The 21,516-nt window shown below is 33.5% G+C and overlaps 1 protein-coding gene across 3 annotated transcripts in view; it reads right to left on the bottom strand.

Annotated features, from left to right (window-relative positions):
• The window catches only part of Dach2 (dachshund family transcription factor 2), a 508,482-nt gene that overhangs the window by 82,021 nt on the left and 404,945 nt on the right, over positions 1–21,516 (bottom strand). For all 3 annotated transcript variants that reach the window (XM_036174726.1, XM_036174727.1, XM_036174725.1), the window contains one exon: positions 16,163–16,335. In XM_036174726.1, the coding sequence (XP_036030619.1) occupies positions 16,163–16,335 (173 nt within the window). The remainder of the gene's footprint in view (positions 1–16,162; positions 16,336–21,516) is intronic.

The raw sequence follows: 21,516 nt of genomic DNA, 5'->3' as shown, positions 1-21,516 counted from the left end.
ATTATAAAATTGCTTTAAAAACTGAAGCTATTCAATATGTTTATGAATTTTACATTTATAGTTCAATCTGAACCCTGTTAATATGATCAATATAAAAACTGAATTGTAGTGTTTATGCACATATGGAATAAATGTGATTCACCAATATACATGTAGATACATTGAAAGTTCTATGAAGTATTTAATTCATCCATAATAAACTCCTTACACAAAATACTGTCTAATTTTCTATAATTACATCATCAACATTTCAGTCTTCATGATGTTAAGAATTAGTTTAGCAAGTCTGTGCTTGTATATTTTCATATTGATTTTGCATGACAACCTCAAAATTTATAAAACACCTAAAGAAAAACTTTAAATTAAGATAACAAGTTGATAATTAAAAGTTATTATTTCATTACTAGTCATTAAAACTTTATAATGTCTGTCATTTTAGCAGGCAGAATGATGCCACTTTTCTTTCAAATAATCCCATTTTATATCTCAATTGCCAGGAATCTGACCATCTATATTATATTACATAGCTAAAGGGACTTTGGTGATGTGATTGAGACTATTATGTTAGGCTTATCATATTAGTTTTATTGAGTTCCATTTTATTATAAGGTTTTCTAAAAATGTAAAAGATTAAAAAGAGGAGAGTTAAAATGATGTTATATTGTTGGTGATGGAGGTGAGGCACACTGAGTCAAGATGCAAAATTTTTTCTAGAAGCTGAAAAATACAAAGAAACATATTCACTTTTGGACCTGGAAAACAGAATATGGGTTTGTTAGCACCTTGATTTTGACCTCATTAAACCTGTCTTATTTTTTACCTATAGAATTATAACACAATATTTTTGGATTGTTTGAACCCACTAAATATATGATAATTTGTTATAGTAGCAATAGAACCCTGAACTGGTTAGTTTTTTTATCAACCTGACACAAATCTCTCTTAATGTATCTCCCTCTAATAGCTCCTTTCTAGTTTCCCAGCATCTACTTATCTGAACGTTACACATAGAACATATTTGAAGTTAGGATCCACATATCAGAGAGAAACACGAGATATTTGTCTTTATGTAAATAAGGTACATCACTCAGTATAATTTTCTATCAAGTTCTTAATTTACCTGCAAATTTCCTGATTTTTATTTTTCTTTGAAGGCATAAAATTCCACTCTGCATATGTGCCACTTTTCCTGTATCTGTCCATTTGTTGATGGACATCTAGGCTAAATCCATTTCCTCACTATGAAGAACAGAATAGCATTGGATTGGATGTGCAAATGTCCCTTTTGTAGGGTACTGAGTAGATCTATTTTTAGTTTTCCAGAGAAACTTCTAGATGATTTCCAGAGTGGCTGCGGTAGTTTTTATTTTCAACCAAAATATATAAGGGTTATCCTTTCACATTATCCCCACTAGAGTATGTCATTACTTGCATTGTTAATAATGGTCATTCTCACTGAAATGAGGTGGGATCTAAATGTAGTTTTAATATACATTTCTCTGATGGCTAATGATGTTGAACATTATTAGTTGTTTATTAGATACTTGTAATTCTCTTAAGAACTCTTTGTTAAGTTCCCTGCCTCATTTTTTTCACTTTGGTTATTATTGTTGGCTTTGTTGTTGTTGTAGTTTCCTTAATGTTTCTATTTTTAGTTAGGATGTTCTAGACAACAAGCCTAATTCTGATGAGTAGCTGACAAAGTTTCTTTTCCATTTTGGGTGTTTTCTTTTTACTTGTTTGAAAGCTTTCTTTGCTGTACAGATTTTCAGTTTTGTGTGATCCAATTTATCAATTGCTGATCTTATTTTCTATGCCTGTATGTTGAAGTATTCTCCCTAATAATTCTCTAGAAGGTTCATAGTATCAGGTATTATGTTAAAGTCCTTGATATATTTGGAATTGAGCTTTGTGCAGGATAAAATATAAGGATCTAGTTTCATTGCTCTGCATGAATATAACCCTCTCTAAGGCTCAGAGATCAACAAGGAACAATGGGTTGAGAGAATATAAGAGTCAGAACATAACAGGAAGAGCTGTGAAATGTCATCTTTGGGGTATGTTACAGCCATCACAAACATGAACTCACAGAAGCTGCAGCTGCCTCTATTGGGTCCGCAAAAGACAGGCTCTGTAAACAATCAGTTATGAATCTGGTGGAAAGATCCTGAGACACTCCCCTGACCTGATAACTATTATTTACTAGGCAATCCTGAAAGAGGATGAGTCAGTTTTAGCTGTGTTCTCATTCATGAGCCCACATACCCAGCTCTGTTGGAAAGTTTCAACCCCAAAGTCATATAGAAAACTTTATTTAAATTCAGTGAAGTCACCAAAAAAAAAAATGAATTTGGTAAAGCACTTGGTAAGGAGGGATGAGAAGGATGGGGAATGATAGTGATTAGAATGTTTTTTATACATGTATGAAGATGTCAAACAACAAATTCAACTGGCAAAATATAGAGGGAAGTATTAGTCATCCCACTAACTAGATTTGAATATTGCTATGAGTCTTTAAAATGTTAGGATACAACAATAATAAAAGAAATAAAACTTTCCAAAAATTTTCTTGTTTTGTTCCCACATGTTTATTGGAAGGATAGCATTTTGTCAAGGTATTTGTTTTGATATTTATGAACTTTTAAAAGAATTATAGTGACAACTATAGTCTTTGCTTTATGGATATATCTTATCTAAAGAAAATATGTCATGAGCAACTAGAAACATCTTTTCATTAACATATAAAGATAACAATTATGAGACTTTCACTATTTATGTTTGCTATGATAACATTTCATTAAGAGATGTATATGAATATATCTTTGGGGAATGCCTTTTATCCCACAGGATACATTCTTTTAACCTGTTTCTTTTTATATTTTTAGGTGATTTCCCAAATCTGTAAGACATTCAAAGCTTACAAAAGGAAAACTTTTAATGGAGGGTGGGCAGGGTCTCTGAGGGCTCATCATCATGCATTCCAAGAAAGTGTCAGTTGATCTCAGATATCAACAACTAATAGAATACTAAAGTAAAATGCTAGGAAGAAATGATGCAGCACAAAAAATTCAACCATCACTTATACATCACTTATACACTTGATATGTACTTACTATTGTACCTTACCAAGGCATCTACCTGCATTGTGAGTCAATTTTTTTCTTTCATTTATATCAAAGGTCTCTCTTGGAGCATTTCTTCTATCACTCCCATCTCTTTTACTTTCTTTTCACTCTCTGACTCTTCAAGTAGATTCCTTGTACTAAAGAATGCCAATATCTCCATTTTCAGCATGGGTAGACTCAGCTACAAAAGTATTGCTTTGTTAATTAGTGTCCATGGCTAACTGGCCCAAGTATTCACTAGTCCAACATGTCCCACCAGGCTCCACTGTACAGTTTTAAACTCATAGTCACACAGTTGGTCCTGTATAAACTCAGTGTCTCACAAAACATAAGAAAAGTATATAAATATGTGACAGGGACAATTAAGGAAAAGGGAGCTTGTCAATCTAAGAGGCAGATAAGAAGAAATAGTCTGAGATTAATCAGAATGTATTATACACTTATATGATTTTTTTTTTTTGGTTTTTCTGAGACAGGGTTTCTCTGTGTAGCTTTGCGCCTTTCCTGGGACTCACTTGGTAGCCCAGGCTGGCCTTGAACTCACAGAGATCCATCGGGCTCTGCCTCCTGAGTGCTAGGATTAAAGGCATGCACAAACACCGCCCGGCACTTACATGAATTTTTAAAGATCAAATTTAATAAAAGTCATTAAATGAATAGCAAAAATGTTCTAAATCATTCTGAAAGTCAGAAAGTCTCTCTCTCTCTCTCTCTCTCTCTCTCTATATATATATATATATATATATATATATATATATATATATATATATTTCAAATCACTTTAGAGAAATCCAATGTCATATATCAATTTACAGTTAGGAGTGTTTCAAAAAATCTTTATGAAACTAGGAGGTTAATTTCCCCAAAATAATGATAGCTCTATGAACAATTTCTTTTTTGCAAGTAAACACAACCATTTTTTAGCCCCATAATCAGTATGCATCTATTTAGATACTTAACTGCAATGTGCTCTGGTTCATTAGGTGGCTACTGTTGTGTCTCAGTCTAGTTAAAATTTCACAGCAAGTTAATCTGTTTTATTACAAATGAGAATGGAAGTGATAATAGTCCTTACCATTTGCCAAATACAGGGTTAACAGCATTTGCAACAAATCAATAAGGGCATTTAAAAAGAAAATTATAAATCTAAAACCCCAATCATTTTTACTCATTGATGACTTCATTTTATGTGTCATTTATGACTTTTACAACCCTGTTCCTCTTCATGTATTTCATTCACATCCCATCAAAAACAGCTGTAGCTCTTGAAAAGCGTTGCAGAATTGTTCAGACTCAAAACAGCAAAGGAGAATTTCTGAAATCAGCATATTAGCATCTAATTAATACTTATTTTTTCCTACAATTAGTAAAATTATCTTTAACTATAATTCCAAATCCAACAAGTATTTATGCTGTTCAATGGTTAGACATTAAAAACAAAGCATCACTATGAGAAATAACGTACCATTTCTTTATTTTGAGGTGTATCACAAATGGTCAAGGAAGACATAGATCATATTAAATAATTTGAAAATATATTGATCATGCAGGCAGAGAAGGAGACATTCTTAGAATATTCAGTTTTTACAGGGTTCAACACAGGAAGAATTTGTAAAATTTACTTCGTTAGCATTAAAGTATCAATAATTTTATGAAGATCATTTACTTCATCTCAATATATACTTTTACTTCTTTGGAAATATGATATTATACCCAGAATTTATAGTACTAATGTGTTTGAATTAGACATCTGTTTCATTTGATTCTATGCAAGTATACATGTGATTCATTGCCTTTTAATAATGACTACCACATTGTTGATCTTTTCATTCTGATACTTTATTATATCAATTATTTAAAGCATTCAATGGAAGTATGCAATATATAGCTTACCTTTTCACTTTTATTTAATTTGAGTTAAACTCAAACTGGAATAACTTCCAAGTATTAATCTATTGATATGTTCCTAAAAAAGTTAATGGTATTTCACTTCTTAAGGGTGGCTTTTGGAAATTTATCTGAATGCTAGATATTTTATTTATGTGTTTGTCCTGCTATTTTATATGTGGTTTACATGATCTTTCTCTACTGTTACCAGAGTTCTACAAGAACAGAATAACTTGAAACTAATAAAATAAAGAGGGGGAAATAAAAGGTTTGTTCATTGTTGATGCTCACTTAAATTTACCACTAATTCTAGGGCAGAATTTGATAGCTACACAAGTGATAGTTAAAGTAATAAAATCAGTAAATGTATGGATCTTCATAAACCTGTGTTAACATTCAGTATGTGTTTCACAATCACACATTCACTTCTTTATTTAAGTTACATGAATGATCACATCATTTTTCACAAAATTAGAATAAAATAAGGTAAGAGTCTATTGGGGAAAAGTGGGGGGGGAGGACCATTTGGTAATTGTGAATTTCCCTATTCTAGTATGGGACTTATGAATATGTATATATGTATATGGATTTAATAATTTATGAAACAATAACTCTTATCTTTTACCTGCACAGGTGGCTAAGTAATTTACAAATAAGAAAGAATACTTTATATATTAGGGATTTCATTTGTTAGATTTGGAATGATAATATCAATCCTAAATTGGAAAAGGCAACTAATATTGTGCATTAGAGATGATGCCAGATTTGGAGTACAGCTGGAACATATAATCATTAAAAAATCTAAAATGTTCTGCACACTCTAAATGTGTAACCTATGTAATGTTTGGATAAAGGGCCCTCTCACCTCTCCTGTGTGAACAACTTATCCTGGAAGACGAAGAAAGATTAGGAGAATAAGCTTCAGTATCTGTTCATAGCATGTAAATGGACTCAAGTGGTAGAATGCATATTCAGTGGAAAATGCATAGCTTCTAAATTATGTTGTAGACTTGGAACTCTGCCACCCATTCAAGGAAATAAACAAACAAAGACAAACAACCCCTATTCGGATTCAGTGTATCTTCATCTCATGTCCTAAAAGATAGTAACAGCTTTGTTTTGCTATAGAACACTTAGAATAAGATTTAAGTAGTGATTTTCAGTAAATTCAAATAATCACAAAAAAACCCTGTGTTGACTAATTTTAATACCAGATGTTCACATGCTAATGCCACTGCCTTGTGACCATTTCCTATCAATTCATTAATTGCCAGCTGCTCAGCCAAACTAGAAACACAGCTAAACAGATGATATTGGTAAACAGCCAGATAACTGCTTCCTCCTTAAATTCCTTAGATTTATCAGAGAGAACTATGGCACAAAGGCATTGCAAAGCTTCTGAAAAATGCAGAAAATAATATTCAAGACACCACGGTCTTAAACATGGAATATACCTATGTAACAGTCATGATTTTTGCCTTCAGAAACTTGCCACATACAGTGATGTGTAACACTTGCCAGGCTAATGATTATAATACAATTTCCAACTCATGTTATGGATATATTACGTATTAGCTACAAATGCTAATGGCTGAGGTGACACTAAAAGGATCTGAGCCAGAACTAAAATCTACTATGTGAATGGCATAGCAACATTCCAAAACTAGTTTCTGACAAAGTAAAAGGAACAGCTAAAGCAAACATTTGTTTGAAACAGTTATCTTTTCTACTTTTGGAATTAAAGCCTGTATTGCTGATTATTTACATTGAAAACAATCGCCCAGGCTTAATAAACATTATATTCTTAATTTTAATACAAATAATTTTTAGTTCCTAATAACTCATATTATGGATAGATGGAAGGCCTATGGTTATATGGCCTCATGTCAACATTTTCTTTCTTTTTTTGTTTGACATTTTCAGACATTTATATAATGAATTTTAGTAGTTTTGAAACCCACATTCCCCTTTCTTATTCCTCTTCCTATCTCACTCAAACCCTTCTTACCTCCTGTTCTCATACTTCATTTCCATATGTGAGTCACAGAGTTAAATTATTCTTTTGTCCAAGCAGAAGTTGAAAGTTATTTACTGGACCAATGACAACTTTCCAGTGACTATGTCACTGAAGAAACTGCTCCCTCAGGGAAAGGTGCAGATCAGCTTTCATATTGGTATGTGTACCCGTGGACCGGGAAAATGGCTCCAGTTAAGAGCACATACTTCTTCAGAAGATCCAAGTTTCCACCTAGCTCCTAGGTCAGATAGACTATAACTGCCTGTAACTCCAGTTTCTGCTCCTTTTTAGGCAGCTGCATACATATACCCACACAGACACACACACACAGACACACAATTAAAATGAAATCTTAAAAAGTACCGTGTGTACCCTTTTCTAGTTCTCAACTAAACAGAGCCCACTTATTTTCAGAATCAAAGCACAAGAAACCACCAAGACAAGAGAGAGGGACCCATGCATTAAAATGAACCTAATCAATGTGCAAACTGAACCCACATACTAATAAGGGATCTCTCATAAGAACCTATTTAAAGGGAAGTTCTTCTGTTGCAGTCTAGTTATATATCATATTAGTCATGACTATTACTATATGAATTATAGACTATAAAACATAATAAATTAACATTTTCCAATATATATGAAGCACTACATACCAATCATTACTTCAAACATGTTTACAAATTTTATATCCTTTAGCATTATGTTAATGCTATGAACTAGGTATAGTTATAATCCTCATTTTATTATAAGATGGAGCAAACTAAGACACAAGGAGATGAACTAATGTGACTGAAATCACATGAAAATGTTTATGATGGCATGATTCATAGTCACACAGATAGTTGTTATGCTACAATACAGTCTTATAAGAAACCTATTCATGATTGAGTCTTACTAACTGGCTAAGTACAATGACTAAACTCCTAAATGGTATTAAAACATCCAAGACATTTTTATTGTTCTATATCTATTTCATTTTCATATTTTTTCAAGTTTTTTTTAGTTATTACCTCTGGATTATAATAGTCCATCCTGGAGTGTTGAGGCTTATAAGACTCAGGAAGGAAACAAAACTCATGAAGTTCCTAAAGTAAGATTAGAAAAGCTCCTTCCAAAGGATACGCAAGTAGTAACAATTGCTGCTGAGAATAGATTTTTTTTTTGGTCAACTTAATCTGTCTGCAAACTGTGAAGGGAGCTTCATAGTTATAGCTTTCTTGAGTTGTCACCAATGCTGTGGTGTACTTCTCAATAACAAGGCTGACTTTAAATCACTTACACTCCAATAAGTAACTCCTCAACTGCAGTTCCACAAATCAGCCCAGTACATTTAATGGTTCCTTAAGCAAGATCTGAGGGATAATTTGATAATTTATTTGGTTCTTTGTTGCTGACCACCCTATCTGAGATAAATAAACATTTTTTTTTCATCTCCTAACAGGGGAAAATCACACAAACACAGATAAAGCCTGACAGAACCAAAGATAAATTGGGTAAGAATGGCTACATGGACTCCTTAAATGGGTGTTGATATACCCAACTGGTGGTGATCATTATAAGGGAGTAGAATTATCCTGGACCATCCCAACATGTGTCCCTTTCCTCACATGGTATGAGATGATGTGCTTCCTTGTTAAAGTGGTTGCTGTATTCTCTGTGTTGATTTAACCACATTAGAGAGTTGTGTGTACTTCATGGGAAGACCTAGATAACACCTTCTATCTTATGATTGAAGTTGTACACTTTCTTCATAAGTGTAGTCTAACATATTAGTATTAGGACGCCTTGAAAATGAACAGACCAGTGATTAGAGAATATACTGCAGTCCTCAAGAATATATTGCACATATAAGACAAGATTAATGGTAAACCACTGTAGCAGTTGTTACTGTATGGCCACTGCAGTGCATAATATGACGTGTAATTGATGTTAAGATGGTAGCCTGTTGGAACTTACTCATTGTGTAAGGGAAATACTATAATGGGAAAAAGTCATATGAGCATATGCTATGTTAAAGTATTCTTCTTCAGACCTAATATACTTGGAACTTATAGGAAGAGTTGGATAGTAAATAAGGAGAGACAAAGGTAAAAATGTTGGACAATTCCCCTTCCATATGACCTAAACAATATAAGAAAGGGAAACCTATGTTTGAGAATACAGAGGGGTGCCTTAGTAATGGCCTGGTATAGGACACCAATACAGGGAGTAGTCCACATCTAAACTGCTTAAATTCAGAAGAACTTTTAAAGAGAAAGTGAAAGAGTCTCTCATGTCCTTGGGCATGGAGGCAGACAGAATCATTCTGAGGGTAAAAAATAAATAATGTAAATAATCATTCCTCATTATAGACAAAGGTTTCATAATCTAAGACAATGCAAGGAAAATAAGTCTCTGATGGACTGGCTAATATGAGCCGTTAGGGACATTTGTTAGCCTTTTCTGAAAATTAAGGACTGGAAGACAATGGAGATAGATAGACATTATTTAAAGAACTGCACATGAGAGGGGCAGTATTTAATACTCAGTTCACTGAGGCTGATGGGAAAGTGTAAACAAGATAGTTAAGAAATAAGTTAATGCAACAACATCCTAGGGACTGTGTGCTTTAGTGGATTTCTTGATCCCAATGACAGCGCATTATCATTATCAGGTAGGAGAAGCTTTGGAAAATCTGAGCGACTTAAGCCTTCCATGTAATTTGGCTCCATAGTGTGCTAAGGCAATCAGAAAAAGATAAGAAAATATAGAGTCAAGTAATAGAGTTGGTATGGATCACTTGAAAGCAAATATGGTATGACTTGAGCTGGATTTAGGCAAAATAATACAGAAAGAAAAATTCTGTCCTGTTAAACTTAAATAAGAGTTTATAACTAAATAACAGTTACTAAATGCTATAAATGATAGAACAGTGCATCTTTAAAGGATTAAACTTGTCTCAGTTTTGTTCATTCCTCTACTTCAGAAAGGCATACTGGAATTGTTCATTCAGCATATGAAATTCTCAGAAATTGTGTCTAAGTACCTTTAATCCCAGCACTAAGGAGAAAGGTATATAAGGCATGAGAAGACAGGAACTGGACCCTTTTCAGGCTGAGGAGTCCTAAAGATAAGACGTGGCAGTGGCTTGTTCCTTTGTCTGTCTGATATTTTAGCATTTACCCCAATATCTGGTACTGGGTTTTTTATTAAAAGACTTATTAAGAATTTGAGGGTTGGAGATTTAGCTCAGTGGCAGAGCGCTTGCATAACAAGCGCAAGGCCCTGGGTTCGATCCTCAGCTAAAAAAAAAAAAAAAAGAATTCGAAAAAAAAAAGAGGTTCCAGTTCCAGCCACTGCAGAATCCCATACTCTGTCAGACCCAAGATTCCACCAGAGTGACAGCCACAGCAGGCAAGAGAATTAGCTCATTGCCTCTAGGCCCTGTGCCAAGTCAAGCAGCTTGAGCAGGGCCCACTGAGCATATCAGGATTGAACATAGCCATATGAAAGAGGCTCCAAAGCAGCATCCCAGGATAAGGAATCTGGATGGCTCATGAAATATAATTACAGATTATAGAGAGCTTAATATGATAAGGTCTGCCATTCACACTGCTATAGCTAATACTGTTCTTTTAAGGAGCAATTCATACAAGTCATGGAGTCCTTCCATGCTTTATTAGACCATGTTGATATGTTTATTTAGTAGCTCCTTAGTTCCTGATGCCTGGTATCAATAGGAATCTACTTGGATTGTATGGTGGCCACCCTTCCTAAGGTTTGCCCATATCTCCTGTGAAAAGTTTTATGCTGTGGGATAATGCTTCTGTACACTGTTTTAATAAAACACGGATTGGCCAGTAGCCAGGTAGGAAGTATAGGTGGGATAAGCAGACAAAAAGAATTCTGGGAAGAGGAAGGCTGAGTCAGGAGATACCAGCTTGCCATGCAGGGAGCAGCATGTAATGGCACACAGGTAAAGCCACAGACCACATGGTTACATATAGATTAACAGAAATGGGCTAAGCTTAAGTATAAGATCTAGTGAGTTGTAAGCCTGAGCTAATCACTGAACAGTTTTGATTAATATAAGCCTATGTGTGTTTACTTGGGGGATGCAAGTAGGAGAGATTTGTCTGAACCACCAGCAGGCCGGGACAGAGAAAAACTTCAGCTACAGTTTTATTTCATGGAAAGTAAAATTTTAACTTAAGTGTGTTGTGTTACAAATTTGGAAAAGCATCTGGCAGAACTGTAGAAGCAGAAACTTGATGGGTTTGAGATAATGTATTCCATGAGGGTGAGAAAAGGCACTTCCAGAATCCACTGAGGTGTTAAATTAAACCAGGGATGATTCATATCCTTAAGAATAACTCTTATTTTGCTCAATAAATAGACTATCAAACTGTTTTCTAAACATTTATCTTTGCATCCATAAATTAGTACAGCTCCCAGTCCTAATACTGAGACTCGTAACTGGTCAAAGTGCAGAAAATACATGTCTTTGGGATGCTTAGCCAAAATGGGACTTATGTTTTACAAACATCACCCCCAAAGACTTAGGAAACATAACTGAAGATAGGGCAGAAAGACTGAAAGAGCCAGAAGTTGGAGAAGACTGCTGAATAACAATGTCTTCTGGATATGACAGGGATGTTGCCTCATGAACTCACAACAGTGATAGTTGCCTTCATAAAATAGAGAATATCAAAATTTCATCATGGAGGAGAGAAATTTTTGAAAACCCAATGCCTATCTACAAAGATAATGGGAGCTAATGGCTGCTGAGGGAAGGAGAGCCAGTTTTCTTTACAGATGTGGTCTCTGGTAGCATGTCCATGCTCTAATATAGTCCTACTCTCATTTAAATATATAAAAACTAATCAGACTCAGTATATTAAAAATGGGAGCACATGAAGTTGGAAGAGGATATGGTTAACGTAGTCTTTGAGGAGTTGGAGAAATGGAAGGTGGATATGATCAACACACTATATATGTATGAAATTCTAAAACAATTAAAAGAAATATTAAAAAACACTATTGGCCCAGGAAAGAGATGAGGTTATTATCACTGCTGAAGGCTTCATAATAGTATTACAATGTAAGGGACTATTGCTCAAGATGAAATACCCTTTGGATATAGGACATGGATATCAAATTTCCTCCCTGCTGACTAACCTTCAAAGTACTGGGAAATTTCTTCCATGTAATTGTTGTAGAATTATTATAGTTGTAATTCAAACTCTGTGATACACTGTTAAAATGCCAGATAAGATATGCATGTTGTTATAACCCCAGCAGGACTTTCATGAATTTTAGGAAATTTTAGGAAAACCTTTCCAATTGGATTCATAGTCCATTTCACAGGACAGAACTGTAATCTAAAACTTTAAGCTAGAACAAAATCTTGTGAGTTGGGTAGTCATAGGTCCATGAAGAAGGAACTGCTTTTTAATTCAGGTTATATGTCTGTCAAATTTCCTTCTAGACATTTGAGTTATGGCCACAAATTCCTATTGCTGTCAGCTTCAATCAGTTATGGGGACCAATTACTTGTTTCAGTGAGTGGTAGATTGTAGACACTCACTAGCTGGCTATGCTCCTGAGAACAATTGACTGTTGCTGTGACATGAGGGCTAATAGTGAGGGAGGAGGTATAGGCAGTATGTCCAGGCAGAGGATAGGTAAGAGGAGAAATTTAGGCACAGGAAGAAAAAGAAAGACATGCCAGGGAGACACCAGGGGCCAGCCAGACACAGAGGAAGCAGGAAAGTAGGACATACAGAATGAAATGTAAAAATCCCCAGGGCAAAACCTGATTATTGAAAACAGGTTAAGTTATAAGAGCTATTGGTACAAGCTGAAACTAAAGTTGGCCATTCAAAATTAATAATAAGTCTCAGTGTCTTTATTTGGGAGCTGGTTGGTGGCTCAGAGAAAATTCCAAATACAAGTCACAGATCCCCAAGAAGAATAATACAAGGCAGAAATATGCAATCATTTGCACACATTAACAAATTATTAAATTATGTTTCCTTTGTATGCAAATTGGCAACAACAAAAGCAATAATTCTCAGCAGACTTTCCTTTCTGAACAATCACAAGGCTAATTGAAATACACAGGTTGATATGTTTCTTTTTTAACCATTTAATTATTCATTTATGTGTGTGTGTGTGTGTGTGTGTGTGTGTGTGTGTGTGTGTGTGTGTGTATATAAAATCAATAGAATTGGTTTTGCTTTTTGAGAGATGATTTCAAGGTACACTATTGAATAATAGTTTGAATATGAGAGCAAGGAAGCTGAATTTGTAAATCAATGTTAGAAATCTGAGCTTTTTTATTTGTATATAATATCCAACATAATTTGACTAAGCACATAGGACATTCATAAATAAGTACACTAAATGTCAGGTTCAACTGTATCTGTGAGCATTCCAATAACCAAACATAAAGTATAACAATATGAAAATTATATATATATATAATATTGTGTGTGTGTGTGTGTGTATATTCTGGAAAGATGCACTCAGTCACACTTGTCTCCACCTCATAACTTTCAATGCTCTGTTTTAAAGATTATAAAATTATTACAATATTTCTCCCTTGCCTTCATCCTCTCCAGTACTTCCATAACCCTTATCACTATCAAATTCATGCTTTCCCTTTTCATAAATCATTATTACATGCATTTGTGTATTCATTTTAAGAAACCTGAAAATTGGAGACAAATACAGCATATTAGCTTTCAGTAATTGTAAACATAGAGTTGGGAATAAACTAGAAAGTGGTATATGTGCTTTGGCAAGTATTTAGTAAATTTTCATGAATTGCATAAAATTAAACACACTGACTTTTTGAAACTTGTCTTAGTCCATCACTTTGTATATCAAATTATGATATTTACCTGTGTCTTAAATTGATTCTATTAGTTAATAAACCAAGAGATTTTTTATGAAGCAAGCCACTGGGACATAATCTAAAATAAAGTAAATTTTTCATAAAGAAGCCACATTTCATACTTAGAACATTTATTCCTGTATACTACATGTTAAAATTTGTGATTTTATATATAGTTTGGACAAATGATGAATTTAATTCAGACATTTTGTAAAACACTGAGCCACATGTTTTAAGTATCCTTTTTTAAATTTCTAGCAGAAAGTATTCTATGAATGTAGATCAAAAATGTGGTTTTATTCTAATAGTTTCTATATCCCTCAAGTATTATTATAATAAAACTCCTCAATATGTATCCTTGCCCAATGCCCACAATTTAATTGATTTAATTTTGACTCTGTGCTTCACAAAAAAAGCTCTTTTTGAAGCAATTTCTTTTAAAATAAAGATGAAGGTTCAAAAAGTACCTTCTTACAGTTAGGTAACATATTATTAACTTTCTGTTTTTTAATAGAATTTCCCAATGTTCTGTGAGGTTGTTTCTTTAGTAGCTATCCAGCTTCAAAATAATGGGCAATGTATTCCATCAGTTAAGTAACATCTTGGGACAATTGTTCACTGTCATTCTTAGTTAACACCATGAAGATATTCAAACAAATAGGACAGTCAGCACATTAAGAGCTATATACAGTAAACAGACTTACTCTTAACCACTGAAATATATGAGACTTTATAAAAATGATCACTTTTTAAGTTGAAGTCCATCAACTGTAATGCATTTCCTGACATCATATCACCTCTTCTCCAAGCTTGAGCTCATCTATCTCTCCTCCAAATTCCCCTAATATTTGTTGATTTACATATATTATCCATTAGTCTTCTTTGTACAAGTTAAATTGAGTACTCATTTACCTCATATTTAGCTTGTAAGCTCTTGGAAGTTAGAAAGTATATCTTATCCCTTTCCTTTACTGTCCATTATATAAAAAGGATAAAACATTTGTCCAATAAATAAAGGGAATAAGGAACTAATTAATGGGCTTGACTGACTCTTCCCCCAACATTCTATATACTCTTATATCATTCCCTCATCAAAAGAAAATACATATTGGAAAGTATAGTTCATTTGCTATGTGAAGCAGAAAAAAAAAACACAAGTCAAAATAATAGGAAACAGTAGTACCTATAACATAAAATTTGTTTTTCATCAACTAATTGCTGTAAACATTTAAAAACTTATGACAATATGATTTTGACTGTTTGATAAATTATCATAAATATCTTTTAGTATTTGCTGGGTTTTTCATTTTATATATATATATATATATATATATATATATATATATATATACATATACTTCTTGCACAATTGTGTATGCATTTGTACATGTACCTGCATATGTATGTGCCTATGTAGCTCAGGGGTTGTCATCAGTTCACTTTCACTATTTCTTTTCCCTGGTACGTTGTGAGAGAGCCTCTCACAAAACCTGGTGCTTACTGACAGGCTTGAATGATTGGTTACCACGCTCCATAGATATGGCTGTCTCTACCCTTTCAGTGCTCAGGTTACAGAAGTACATGACAATGGCCAGCTTTTTATGTGGTGTTGATAATCTGAACTCAGGTCTTCATGCTTAGGTAGTAGCACTTTATCAAATAAGTCATTTCCCCAGCCAGGCTCTACTGATTTTTAACAAATATTTTGTTCATATTATCTCTAGTTAGCCAATGGATAAATAGGAAAGTTACTGTGGTTTTCATTTTACAATTGAAGAAATACATTTAGGAGAGTGAAGTATCACAATACAGGTCATTCAATTAATCAGTGGCAAACTAGAATTGGCCAAAGCCTTTCTGATTATAAATACTGTACAGTGAAGAACACCTTATAATTTTCTCTCAAACTTCAAAATAATGTGCCATGTTTGCATTGCATCATCCCACAAATGAGAATGCATTTTACATAACGCTCCACCCTATGATTAGTTTGGCCACACAACCTATACACTGTGCATTTGAATTCAAGACACAAGACTTGAATAAAAGAGAGCTCTGTGGCAACAGCAAGAAAACAAATCCAAACAATAACAAATCCTGGCAGGCCTAGGAAGAAACCTGATAAAAAAACACTGCACAGTAATGGAGTCAATGATCTATGTGTTCTTACTGACAATTTAGTGGTACTGCTGATATTTATCAAAGCTTGTATGTAATTAATACCCTTGTCTTCTTCAGAATAGTGATTCCTACCTTTATAACAGAGGCACCAGCTCTGGAGAGTGGACTGTGAATCTGAGCTGCAGCAGCCATGTTGGCAATAGTATTGAGATGATTCATCTGATTCATTGCCATGGCAACTGATGCAGGAGGTAAGCTGACTGGAAGTAGGGGATGAGGCATCATCATAAATGGCAGATCCAGACCTAAAAGAGACAGTGTTCAATAAAGTAGTTTCATTATGGCACTAGGAAGATTTTTTAAAAGCATCTTCATTCGTTCTTATTAGCATTTTATAATTGTTTTATTATATGGTAAGTAACATTTTGGGCCATCAATAATATCAGTAGGATTTTCAATGTTTAATATCTGAAAAAAATCTACCTATGTTCACATAATTTCTATTATGTAACTTCCTTAAACAGATTTAATAGGTGAATTAATATGGCAGAATACATACCACCTAAGATTGAAATTATTAAAGAAAATAATACTTCAATAAAAGGAATGCTTATAACTGCAATTTGAAATTATAGTTAATAACGAATAAGTATCATGCTAAAATACCAACCTGCTTTCCATTTTAATAGCAAATATCAATACTGTTTAAAATTATCAGGAATTTATTGCATTTTTGCAAGTTGAAATATTTTCATGTATTTTAGATATCTTAAATAATAACTCTCAAATATTATGAATTCTGCTTGTGATAGACATGTCAATAGGTAAAATGCTACAAACTAAAATAGTTGTCTAATAATTGCTTCTCAATAAGTAGAATTAAAAACCGTCTTTGAGCAATTACATGATAAAGTTAAACTATGTAGATGTTAGCCTTTTAAAATGTATTTAAAAATCATTCTGTTGCAGTAGTCTTCCTATTTTGGACAGTGCTCAAAAATATTCTTTAACATATGTTCTAAAATATCATTACCTTTTTTACAATTTATTATGGGCTATGTAAATATTATTATGGATAGCACTCATATTGATCTTACAATAACAAAATATTAATATCTAGTTTTTCTTCTCTGCTCTCTCATTTTTACTTCTTCTCATGTTATAACAAAAAGGGAGTAAGAAGAGATGTCTTCAGCAGACACTGATATCTAATTTATCAAAACATTAATAGTAGTAATGCTATCACTCAAATATGTGCTTTACGAAAACCTTTTCTCCCATTCTATGAATGCATATATTTCACATAAAATTGTAAAATGAAATCCAACCTAATTAGAGGTTGAAAGAAAGAAGTGGTGAGCCCCTTCTTCTGAATTCAAGTGTGATGGTTGATTTAAAGCTGTTAGGAAGTACACTGAAAACATAAGGTAGCAAAGTACACTTCCAAATAGGCTCTTATAATACTTAAGTGAATATTGTAATTTTAAAAATTCCTAAATAATGGATACACCTGCCCCCAATGTTTCTGTTGAAGGCAGCCATAAAACACAGTCACTAGTGTTGTACAAAGATCAAAAGAAGCCTAGAAAATTAAATTATATTTGAAAGTCAAAGAAAGTAATGTTTTTGGACTCCTTATAACTATATGTCAGATAAGATACATTAAAGGTCCCTATCAGTATTTGCTTACAGCATTCAACATTTAAATACATTTTAGGAACAATTTAGCACACTAATGTATCAGCTATAAAAGATTTTTCTTGAGATGATTAAGTTATCACAGAATTCCCAGCAGAAGACTAATAACATTGACTTCAAAATGGCTGTCCCTACTACATGCAATTATTTTTTTTCTCAAAGGAACAGTAAAAGTAAGGGTTCATTTTAACTTGATAATTTCTTTCTAATATATTTCTATATACTCTACAACAATTTTTGGAAGTTATTGTTTCTGAGATTCCTTTATAAGTACTTAATTATAGATTGATATATAAACCTAGTTTTATAATTACGGGTACAAAGTGAAATCATAATGATGTACTAAATGTGGACAAAAACACTCAACATAGTCATCTCCTCAAATACTTACAATTCTGGAGACTATTATGCTAAGTGAAATAAACTAGACACATAAAGGTCACGTGATCTTTCTTATATGAGGAAACTCTCTCAAAGTAGAATTTTCATGTTACTTTTACAAAATTACTTGCATATACATGTGTTTATATACTCTAATAAACATATATATTCAAGCTATCATGATGGAGTACTTAATAACATATGATAATTAATTACGATTCATATTTATCTTAAGAACATTTGCCTAATTTTCTATAGAACAAACATCAGTAACCTTAAAAAGATCTCTTCACAAATCCAAATCATTTCAGAGCTTGATTCTTGTTTATATGCACAGTATTTTAGTCACAAATTAAACTGTAGATTAAAAGTTGCTATCAATGTCTTCTTTTATTACTGAAATGCTTTAATAAGCTTTAGTTCAATTTATACTTTCCTTTAACAGTGTAATAATCTTTTATTGTTTTCTAACGATATTCCAGCATCGCCCAGACACCATCTGGCCACATCAAGAAATAATTCCTACTTTAAAGTTCAATTGACATACAAACTAAATGCAAACTACAAACAGAATTTAACAGTCAATTGACAGTTTTATTTTATTTTTATTTTTTATTATTATATTTGTGTTCTAATTTTACATATCAGCCATGGGTTCCCCCACCTTCCCCCCAGCCCCTCCCCTCCATTCCCATCTCTAGGATCAAGGCACCCCTGGGGATTCATTTAAACCTGGTGGATTCAGTACAGGCCAGTCAGTCCCCTCCTACCAGGCTGAGCAAAGTGTCCCTGTGTAAGCCCAAGGTTCCAAACAGCCAGCTCATGCATTAAGGATAGGTTCAGGTCCCATTGCCTGGGTGCCTCCCAAACAGTTCAAGCTATTCAATTGTATCATTTATCCAGAGGGCCTGATCCACTTGGGGGCTCCACAGCTTTGGGTTCATAATTCAGGTGCTTCCATTCGTTTGGCTATTTGTCCCTGTGCTTTTCCAATCTTGGTCTCAACAATTCACACTCTTACAGTCCCTCCTCTTTCTGGACAATTAGACACCTGGAGCTCCACCTGGGGCCTGGCCAAGGATCTTTGCATCCACTTCCATCAGTTATTGGATGAGAGTTCTAGCACGACAGTTAGGGTGTTTGGCCATCTGATCACCAGACTAGGTCAGATCAGGCTTTCTCTTGACCATTAATTGACAGTTATAAAATACAATCCATCAAATATTTCAAATAACCACAAAGGACTTACAAGCCACAAGTTTAGATACTGACTAGAAGTAACTAATAATCAATTGGCTATAATTCCTTGAACTCTAAGCTAATATTTACATTACAGGCCAGTTACACATGCAAAGCATATGCAAATATTTAATGATTTAGGTTCACCTTTTGCTAAAGCTGGAAACATTAAATTAAAATCCAATAATATACAACAGTATGGCAATTTGGCTCATTTAATTCATGGGCTAGATATGTATATAGACTTTTAATTGCATGGTAATTAAGATAAATCTGAGTTTTAAAAAATCTTCAATATGAGTTTTCTCATTCCTGTTAAACAACAAGAATATAATGCAAGCTATTATTAGCATCATTTCTGTTGTATCTTAGTATTCTAGCAACTACCAGCATTCATATATAAAGGCATGGATCACCTCTTCCTAGCTATGAAGGGTGCAAATTTCAGTAATAACCCAATTATCCTCCTATATATGACATCAATTAGTCTCAAGACATGTCTGATTATTTCTATACAATCTTTCCATTTCTATAGTGATACCATGTAGCCAGAAGTTTTTCTGGTACTGTCTGGCTCCATGGTCAGATGAAACTCCCACACAAGTCTTACAGCTACTTGGGCCCAAGTAGACACACAGAGGCTTATATTACTTACAAACTGTATGGCCTATGGCTCAGACTTCTTATTATTTAGCTCTTATAACTTAACTCAAACCATATCTATTAATCTATGCATCACCATGTGTTTTGTGGCTTTTACATGTTGCTCCTTAGACGGGTGTTTAGCATTTCCCCTTACTCTCCTTTTTACTCACTATCTCTCTTGGATTTTCCCACCTGGCTCCATCCTCCCCTGCCATAGGCCAATGCAGCTTTACTTATTAGCCAATGGGAGCAACACATATTCACAGCATACAGAAAGACATCCCACAGCAATATTAGACAGCAGTCACTTCAATAACAATACCTAATGTCCCTGGTTATTCTTCCTGAGCCATTTCAGTGACCCTCCACTCTAACTTGTAGACTTCCAAAGACCTCTTGTAACCACTAGAATAAAGCACAACATCTACGGATTTGATTATTACATTTCTAGTTTTGATATCTTATTATGTTTTGCATGGATTTTTCACTCTAGCCCCATGGTAATATTTGTATTTCTCTACAGATTTAACTCACTGTAACATTACCTCACATACATGATTTCTCTTGAATTGTATCTCTTATTAAACATAACATAAGTTGTAGGGTTTATTGTCCCCCTTTTTTTAGATGGAAAACACAACAATTTTTTTTTTAATGAAATCTAATTTTATTAAGGGACAGTTGGCTTCTCCCAGTAGTGAACCCACTTATTGGTTGTCTAGTGCAGAGTGGTCATCCATGAAAACATATATACACCAACAAAACAGACTAAACAGGTTTTATTTATGTTTTTATGCATACATATACATACAGAGGGGAGGAAGTAATGCTATTCTATCTCAATTCAAAACATTAAAAGACTTTAGAGAATTTTTATGCTTATAGAAAAGATAAGCAAAAATTCTGCTATACTGCAACTCTAATGTGCCTGCACAAACAGCTAACCTTCTTACTAGTTTCTTACATTTCTGTAGTATATTGTTACCACCAGCATATCATTACTTATAATTATTCATCAAATTTAATAGTTCATACCAGAATTTATTTTTTGATCTATACCTCACCAGTTATTCAAAATGCATAATATATTGTATCTATGGTGTTGGTATCAAACAGAATAATTCCAATACATCAAAAAAATGTATTGTACTTTTCTCATAAGCTTTCTTTTCTACTTAACCTATGGCAACTACTGATCTTTGTTCTGTCTGTGTAGATTTGCTTTTTTCCTAATGTCATATAGTCAGGTTCATGTATTATTTAGCCTTTTTGGATGCTTTGTTTTTCACTTACAAAGGTGCACATAAGGGTCTTTCAAGTCTATTTAAGGAATGCTCGGTCATGTGTTTTACATAAACTGTTCTATAACATTTATTATCATAATTATTTGACCCATTTACATATTTCAGTACATCTTGGTTGCATTCAATATTTAGCAATGATAAATAAAGTTGTCCTAAGATTTAAATATGTAGTGTTTGTGTTTCATAATGATTGGTATAAATATGAAAATTTTTATTTGG

The sequence above is a fragment of the Onychomys torridus genome, chromosome X (genome assembly GCF_903995425.1).
Source record: "Onychomys torridus chromosome X, mOncTor1.1, whole genome shotgun sequence".
NCBI lineage: Eukaryota > Metazoa > Chordata > Mammalia > Rodentia > Cricetidae > Onychomys > Onychomys torridus.
Note: the sequence above shows the minus strand (reverse complement) of the source record. Positions and strands in the feature narration are given on the sequence as shown.